Raw genomic sequence first — 9,073 nt, forward strand, 5'->3', positions numbered from 1 at the left:
TTGGGGTTAAGTGACTTGCCCAGAGTCACACAGCTGGTGAGGGTTATGTGTCTGAGGCCGGATTTGCAGTCAGGTCCTCCTGACTCCAGGGCCTGTGCTGTATCCATTGCGCCACCTAGCTGCCCCAGTGAATTATTTTTAAATCAGTGTGACACTGTAATAAACTTAATGGTTACCCTCCGGGATTAATTAGATTAATAGTTATTTCCAGATTTTCTTTATTCAGAACCCTATTTTTCATACTCATGACTCTTCAAGTTTACTTTTTCAGGTACTCTTATTATTTTAATTTAGGATTACTACTTATCTGCTAGGTGTCCCCTTTATCAAATATTAAATTCTTACTGGATTCTTAGTAGGGGACTCCTTCTGGGTATTGTTTTTCATTAATAGATTTGAGCCATGAGGTACATTTTTATAATTATCTTTCCCTGATAGTTTCCCTGAAAGAGTAAGATTTTCATTGTCACTAATTTTCCTTTATGCCACAAAATATCTCATAGGAGCTATTAATTCTTTATGTTGGTAAATACTGTAGCATATATGTTAAGAGTATGTATTATTAATGAATAGATAAAGGTACTTGGATGTATGAATAGGGTAGTACTTTTCTCTCTGGCTTACAGCTTAAATTTACTAAAGCTTATGCTACTGAAAATTTATAGCAACATGTTCAGTTGAAAAATAATTGTTATGAATTTTAAGTTCTTTGTTTTTGTTTTATAGGAACAACTTTCAGCTCGAGGGATGGATGCTTCTCTGTCTCATCAGTCATTGATGGCACTTTCAGAGGTGAGCTGCTTTTAACCTAACTGAATCTTCTGTTTCTTGAATAATCTAAGAACTTAACATGGCCCTTAAAAGCATGTTACTTGATTTGAATGAAATTTGATTTCTTTTAAAATACTGCTTATTTTTGCTCTCTTTTAAAAATGTTTAATGACTTTTTAAAAAGATATATAATTGTTACTTCTGAATGACTTTTCCCCTGACACTAATGTTATTGTCTCTTGTAAGAAATAAGTATATTCAATTAAAACAAACACACATTGTCCTTGTATGAAAATATATGCCTCATTCTGCACTTATGTAGGCCAGTGCTTCTCAAAGATCATGACAGTTGGGGACTCTGGAAGAATTTAGATTGGGCTGTCCCCCATTCCCAATGTTCCTGATGAGATTATCCCTAGAGAATGTATCCTTATTTCTATACTTACAACTTCTCAGCTCTGTCTGTATCCTAAAGCCTTTTCTTCTTCTCAAGTTGTGCAGATTAATGCCTTCACACTGTCTCTCTAAATTGTGCCTGACAGTTTTCAAGGGAAGAAATCCAGTTTACCTATAGTCATGAAAAAAAATGTCCCATGTCACTAATAATTAGAGATATGAAAATTAAAGCCATTCTGAGGTTCCAGCTTATACCCATCAGATTGGCAAAGTTGATTGAAAAAGGGAAATATCAAATGTTGATGGGATGCAGACAAACAGTAATACCCCCAGAAGACCCCCCAAAAGAGCAAAGAAAAATGAAAAGTCATAAAAGTACTGTATTTGGGCACTACTGAATGTTTAAAAAAAAAAGGGAACTTTTAAACTTTTTAAAAGGTAGTTGTGATTTTTTTGTTATTTTAGAAAATAAGTTGGACTTTAATATTTTTAACTGTAGCCAAACCAGAAAGAAGTTGGTAATATTTTACGGTTCATATATCCACTTTGTCTTCCTATTTTTGTTTTAATAAGTTTTATTCCTGAAACTTAATTCTGTTATAATGACCTTCCTTGACTCTGAAGAAGAGATGAAAAGAATGCACTCCTCTCCCTTCTTTACAGAGGTGCAAGACTGTGGAAACATTGTATTTACTGTCAGACTCCATGGAAATGTTGGTTAGTTTTGTTGAACTCTCAGAAGTTTTCAGCTCTTTTTATTCTCTGTTATAAGAGATATCTCACTTGGGTGGGCAGTGGGGTTATATTTGGAAATGAAGGGGATAGAAAAACAAAAGGTATAAATACAAATTTTGAAGAAAGGAAAATGTTGCTTCTAATTGCATTATAAAAATAAACACATTTATCCTTCACAATAATTCCTAGTTTTTGTATATGGAAGTGCTGATTTTTTTTGGTATTCATCAAGTTCTGAATCAACACAAAAATTTTTATTGATCTTGTTTGATATGGCAGTAAAGTCCTTGAAGTCGTCCTCCCCCCCCCAAGCCCAGGATGGAGGAGAATTAGAATTTTCATTACCAAATATCCTAAGATCATTGCAGATCAAAGGATCAAGAGGTAGAAGAGGGGAAGGGAAGGGAGGGGGACGTTTATCTAACACCTACCATGAGCTAGGCCTTGTGCTACATAAGCATTTTACAAATACCGTCTCATTTGATCCTCACAACACCTCTGCAAGGGAAGTACTTTTATTATCCCCATTTTACATTTGAGAAAAGTAAAGCAAAGAGAGCATTAAATAACTTGCCCAGGGTCACACAGCTAATAGGTCTGAAGCTGGATTTGAACTCAAAGTCTTCCACACTCCATTCCTAGAGCTTTATGTACTGTGCCACCTAGCTGTTTTGAAATTGAGTCTCATGATTCTCCATGTCTCATTTTTTAGTATAGTCTTCTTGTTTTTGAGTGGCAGAATGCAAACTGTATCTGAGTTCTTTGGTCCTCTTTGTGTCTACTTATCTGTATACTTTTAGTATAACTTTTTGTTAATGTTATTTTCGTTTACTCTTTACAATGTGTCTTTTTGATGAAATCATCTTTGAATGCTTATTAGCGTGTCAATATTTTTCCTCTTCTCTATTTCTTCTTTAGTTCCAGTAATATTGTGCATTTCTTTGCTATTTGTTTTGCTCTTAATAGACTCGGATTCATTTTATTTATTGTTATTTTAAAAAAATGTTTTATTGATGTTTTTTAAATCATCCCTGTTGCTTCCCAATCTCTCTCAATCCCCATGCAACCTTCCCGAATAACAAAGAAGGTATAGTTAAATGAAATCAACCAACACATTGACCATGCCTGATAATGTGTCCCACATTCTGCACCTACTCAGTCCTCTGGAGTCAAGATTAGTCATTGCATTGATCAGAGCTCCCATGTATCTCAGTGTTGTCCTTACATTATGTCCTTTACATTACATTATGAACATTGTATATGTTCTCTTTGTTCTGTTCTCTTCAGTCTGCATCAATTTAAACAAATTTTCTCAAATTTTTCTTAATTTTTCATACTCTATATTTCCAACTCTAAAGGCTAACTTCTCTCTCCCCCTCCTACCCTCTCTCCCCCTTCCCCCTCAGTGTTGTATGTGTGTGTGTCTTGCAGCTCTTGTAAACCTTAGCTGTCCTTTTCTTTTCTGTTTTGATTATTTGGCATTGAAGTTGATACTTCCTAGACATCATATAATTGGAATTTTGATTGTTGCCCTCATTACATTCCTTTTTCAGATTATATAGCCCATGTGTGACTCCTGTTCTCTTTTAATGTTGGATGTATAAGTTCCCTCTTTTAAACTACTTGTAAAATTTCTATCTTCTTTTTTTTTTGTTTGTTTGTTTGTTTGTTTGTTTTGGCTAGGCAGTGAGGTTAAGTGACTTGCCTAGGATCACACAACTAGTAAGTGTTATGTGTCTGAGGCTGGATTTGAACTCAGGTCCTCCTGAATCCAGGGCTGGTGCTCTATCCACTGCGCCACCCAGCTGCCCCAAAATTTCTGTTTTCATTGGTAGTTTTTCTTCTTTCCAATTACTTTTGAAACTTGGTTATACTATGTTTTTTTTGTTTGTTTGTTTTTGTTTTTTAGCTTTAAATATCTTTATCATTCTGTTGCTCTTTGGTGATTTGGTTCTGATATTTCCTTAGAAACTGGCTGAACTAAAACAGCAGACTGCACCTTTGAAGAAGAAATTGGAATCCTATTTAGACTTAATGCCGGTATTTATTACAACGTGTCATAACCTTAAAAAATGTTTCATATCCCAAAACAATCTTAGAAATAATGGGCATATTTCTGGGAGTTTAGTTTCACTACTAGAATCTTCTAATTTGGAAGTATATATGTTTCCCATTTGGCTAAAACACTATTGTCTCTTAACTTGGTATGTTTTCTGAGCATACTCACTAAGTTTCTTTTGAAGAAGATTCATAACATTAAAAAAAAATTCCCACATTTTTACTTGTTTAAAGAGACCATGTTAAGACTTACCCATATCTCAACAAATTCCCTTTTATCTGATGTGTACCTTTTTTTCCCTTTTTAAAAGAATCCTTCTCTTGCTCAAGTGAAAATAGAAGAAGCAAAGCGAGAACTGGTATGTAACTTAATTAAATCTGTAATTGTGGCACCATAGTGTGCAGTAAAGTTCTATCTGAGTAGATTTTCCCCACACATATTCTTTGTTCATTCAGCAAACATTTATTGAGCGACTATGTGCAGGTCACTGTACTTGGTGCTAAGGGAAATACCAGGGTAATTACAGGATGAATGGTTTGTAGATTTAGAGCTAGAAGGGGCCTTAGAAGTCAAGTCCAACTTCCTCATTTTACTGATGAGGAAACTGAGGCACAGAGAGGGGAAAAGACTTGGTTAAGGTCACACAGCTAGTAAGTATTTGAGGCAGGATTTGAATACGCATCTCCCTGACTCCTAAGTCCAGTGTCCCTATCCGTCATGCCACGTTGCCTTCAAGGAGCTTTTGATCTAATGGGGAAGGTAAGATACGCTCAACTATGATAAAAGACATGAGTAAATTGTAGGTTGGAATAGTGCATTGTTTCTTAAACTGTACTACAAGGGACTCTGACACACCACAGGTTTGTTTTTAAATGAACTCTATGTTGTTTGTCAGTAGGCATTAAAACTAATTTTAGAGGATTTTACTAAAAGGGGTCTGCCAAAGTTTTGTTTAAACTAAAGGGTTCTACTACTATGGAAAATTTGGAGAACAGTTGGTATACTGGATAGGATGCTGGACATAGAGTCAGAAAGGCCTGGGTTCACATCCTGCCTCAGACATGTACTAGCTGGGTGACCCTGGAGACTAGTCACTTAAACTTAGATTCTCATAAACCTAGTAAACTAGTTTCTTTATCTATAAAATGGGTGAGTTAAACTAAATGGTCGCTAGGACCCCTGCTGACTCTCAACCATAATTATTTGATTGTATGAAAGTACCATTTGTTCCCAAAAAAGAGAGTCAGCCCATTTCTGTTTGAGAACATCAGATAAGACTTAATGGAGGAAGTAGCATTTGAGCTGACCATTGAAGGATATGTGTGATTTTTAATAGGTAAAGATGGGGAAGTAAGGGGAAAGGTATCGAAAGCATAGGGAATGGCAGGAGCTAAGGCCAGAGGTAGGGAAAATGCAATTCAGTTTACCTTGAATGTGGCATAGTATGGGATTGTCCCCTCCTTACTCCTCATTCTCCCTAATGCCCTATAGTCAGTCATTACCAAGTTAGGTTATTTCTCCTTTCACTACTCCTTTCCTAGTCTACGACCTCTTTTCCCTTCTCTTTATTCAGTGACTACCATGGTTTAGGCCTTCATCATCTCTCACTTGGACTAGCCTCTTCGTTGTGGTGGGCAACTAGGTGGCCCAGTGGATAGAGCACCAGGCATGAGTCAGGAAATTTTGAGTTCACGTCCCAGCTCAGACACTATTGTGTGACCTTGGGCAAGTCACTTGACCTTGTTTGCCTCAGTTTTCTCAACTGTAAAATGGGATAATAATAGCGCCTATCTCCCAGAGTTGTTGTGAGGATCAAATGAGATAATATTTATGAAGTGTGTAGCACAGTGACTGGCACATAACTGCTATATAAATGCCAGCTATCATCATCATCGTCATCATCATCATCATCATCTCCTCCTTTTCTCCTCCTTAATTGGTCTCTGCCTCAAATTTTTCCTCTTTCCATTCCATCTTCTTCACAGTTACCAAAGTGAGATCCTGAAGCACAGGTCTGATTACGTCCAGAAGATAGATCCCTGTTGCTTTTAGGATAAAACACAAACTTCTTTGATTGTTTTTTAAAGCCATTAATAATCTGACTCCAACCTACCTTTTACATTCTTATTCATACTTTCATACATACTTCTTCTTACTCTTCTTCATACTTTGCTGTTGTCCATTCAAACTGGCCTGCTTGCTGTTAGTCACATGTGACATTCTATAACATGTCTCCTTGCCTTTGGAATGCTGCTCTTCTTAGAGGATAATGACAATGGGAGGAGGTGTAGACTCTTGAGACAGATACTGATCATTGAGGAAGGTGGGAATGTGACTTGGTTGTTGAGATGACAACAGTGAGGATGGGAAGAGGCGGTATAAATAGCGTGGATTTCAAAATAATATTGAGGGATGGTGGCACATCTGTGGTCTGGACATGGCAGTGAGAAATGGGTTATGTGGATTCCTCTTAGGGGGTTATGGAGTGGAAGGAAAAAAACATCCTCCTTGGGAGAGGTTTATAAGGGAAATGTGGTTTCAGCATAGGAAAGTTAGTTTTCAGTGAGAACCAGGAGGTTAAGGAAGTGCCTATTAAAAATATAAAGATACATAGCTTACGATAAAGTGAGTGTTCCTGTGAAAACAGTAGAAGGGACAGTACATTAGGAAGGTAGACAGAGTTGGAGTGGGTCTGGAGAGCAGATGGCTAGGTAGGAATGAAACTACTGAAGAGGGAGCAGAGCTAGAGTTGTGCATTCATAGCATCTAATAGGAATGTGGGAAGCCAGAGGTAGGTTAAAGGGGCATAGTAGGGATGGGAAGTGATTTAGTTGCTGGTCATATTACTGTTAACTTTTTAAAAAAATTTTTTATTAATTTATTTTGATTTATCAACGATCACTTCCATAAGCTTTTAAGTTTTAAATTTTACTCGTCCTCCCTCCCCAAGATGGCGCGCAATCTGATTTAGGCTACACACATACTTTCCTATTAAACATATTTTCACATTAGTCATCTTGTAAGGAAGAATGAGAACCAATAGAAGGAACCACAAGAAAGAGGAAACAAAACAAAACAGAAGAAAAAAAATAGCAAATAGATTTCTTCGATCTGCATTCAAACTCCATAGGTCTTTCTTTGGATGTGTATAGCATTTTCCATTATGAGACTTTTGGAGATGTCTTAGATCCTTGCGTTGCTGAGAAGTGCTAAATCTATCAAAGTTAGTCATCGCACATTGTGGCTGTTACTGTGTACAACGTTCTCCTGGTTCTGCTCACCTCACTCAGTGTCAGTCTGTACAAGTATTTCTAGGTTTTTCTGAAGTCCGCCTGCTCATTATTTTTGGGGGGGGGGGGGCAGTTGGGATTAAATGATTTGCCCAGGGTCACACAGCTAGTTAGTGTCAAGTGTTTGATCTGAAGCCGGATTTGAACTCAAGTCTTCCTGACTTCAGGGCCGGTGCTCTATCCACTGCGCCACCTAACTGCCCCGCTCATTATTTCTTATAGCACAATAGTATTCCATTATGTTCATATACCACAACTTGTTTAGCTGTTCCTCAATTGATGGGCATTCTCTCAGTTTCCAATTCTTTGCCACCACAAAAAGAGCTGCTATAAATATTTTTGTACATGTGGGTCCTTTTCCCATTTGTATGATCTGTTTGGGATACAGCCCTAGAAGTGCTATTGCTGGATCAAAGGGTATGTACATTTTTATAGTCCTTTGGGCACAGTTCCAAATTGCTGTCCAGAATGGTTGCATCATTTCACAACTCCATCAGCAGTGGATTAGTGTTCCAATTTCCCCATGTCTTCTCCAACATTTATCATTTACCTGTTTTGTCATGTTGGCCAATCTGATAGGTGTGATGTGGTACCTCAGAGTTATTTTGATTTGCATTTCTCTGATCAATAATTGTTAACTATCTAACATCCTATATACATTCTAAAGCTTTTGAGGGGTGGATAAATCAGTAAATGTCTGAAAAAATTCATGTTATTTGGGATACCAGAACTTAATGTATTTTTTCCTTAACCTCCTTTGGTTTAAAATAATTAGAGAGGAGTAAAGATAGGAAATTAAAACAAATATTCAGGAATCCTATGTACTGAAATACTTTCTTCCTTTAGAATTCTGTGGATGCTGAGCTGACAAAGAAGGTGGACATGATGGAATTGTTACCAGATCAAAGTAAGCGTCGATTTACCTAAAAAACAAAGTGAATGAAAAAGGACTTGAAATTTTTGAGTGTATTTTCTGTCTGCCTTCCCTAATCCCTTATTCCGGTGTTTCTTTGCATGAAATAATAGTATCCTTATTTATATAAAATAAATTCCCATATGTATTGCCTTTTTATATCTAAATACTATTTCTTTTAACTGAAAATAAACTGTTATCTTGGTTGTCAGTTTTCTGTGCTGATGTGCTTAACAGTTCAGAAGTTTGGTATCCTTTATTTCATCCGCTAGTTAAATATTATGGTAGCTATCATCTTTTCTCTTAAATAAATTGATTCAACAAAAATGAAAACCAAGAGTTGTCTAACTAAATGTGATGGGAGGATACAAAGAATCTATAAGTGCAAGTGGCCTTCCTGTGCGGGGTTCCTTCCTGCAGAGAGTCTATAATCTTGAGAATAGAACAAGGTATACAACTGGAGAAACTACTAGAGAATATTATGTCGAAGTACACTAACTTATAGGACATAAGTTAGAAGTTCTGTACAAGTTCTGAAAAATGAGAGATCGTTGTAGTAGACACACTGTGGTACCGGAAGGCTTCCGTGAAGGAAGGCAGGACTTGAGCTTTAATGGTTGATGAGAATTTGAGCGGGCTTAGCTATTCCAGCCAGACGGAGGAGAGCATAAATGTACTGTATTTAGTGAATTCTAAGGAACTATATCATTCCAGACACTCTTAAGCATAACTAATTATGCTCAATACATTTGGTTATTTGATTAGCTAGTAATTTAGTAATTAATTATTGGATTCATTTGGTTTCTCTTGCTTTATATCTATATCTCTGACTGTTTGTGTTTTACACAGATACATATTTCATTTTGTTGTTATGTCCTTGCTGATTATAGAACATAATTATCTTAAGGG

At 36.6% G+C, this 9,073-nt stretch overlaps 1 protein-coding gene across 2 annotated transcripts in view; it reads left to right on the forward strand.

Annotated features, from left to right (window-relative positions):
• Window positions 1-8,375, forward strand: part of HAUS1 (HAUS augmin like complex subunit 1) — a 19,061-nt gene extending 10,686 nt beyond the window's left edge. The window contains exons 6-9 of one of the 2 annotated variants that reach the window (XM_027868732.1): window positions 727-792; window positions 3,871-3,942; window positions 4,272-4,319; window positions 8,098-8,375. In XM_027868732.1, the coding sequence (XP_027724533.1) occupies window positions 727-792; window positions 3,871-3,942; window positions 4,272-4,319; window positions 8,098-8,178 (267 nt within the window). In that variant the 3' untranslated portion in view covers window positions 8,179-8,375. The remainder of the gene's footprint in view (window positions 1-726; window positions 793-3,870; window positions 3,943-4,271; window positions 4,320-8,097) is intronic. The other variant, XM_027868733.1, reaches the window with a different exon arrangement.
• The last annotated feature ends 698 nt before the right edge of the window (window positions 8,376-9,073 follow it).

Source organism: Vombatus ursinus, unplaced genomic scaffold (assembly GCF_900497805.2).
Source record: "Vombatus ursinus unplaced genomic scaffold, bare-nosed wombat genome assembly UNPS02014791.1, whole genome shotgun sequence".
Classification (NCBI taxonomy): Eukaryota; Metazoa; Chordata; class Mammalia; order Diprotodontia; family Vombatidae; genus Vombatus; species Vombatus ursinus.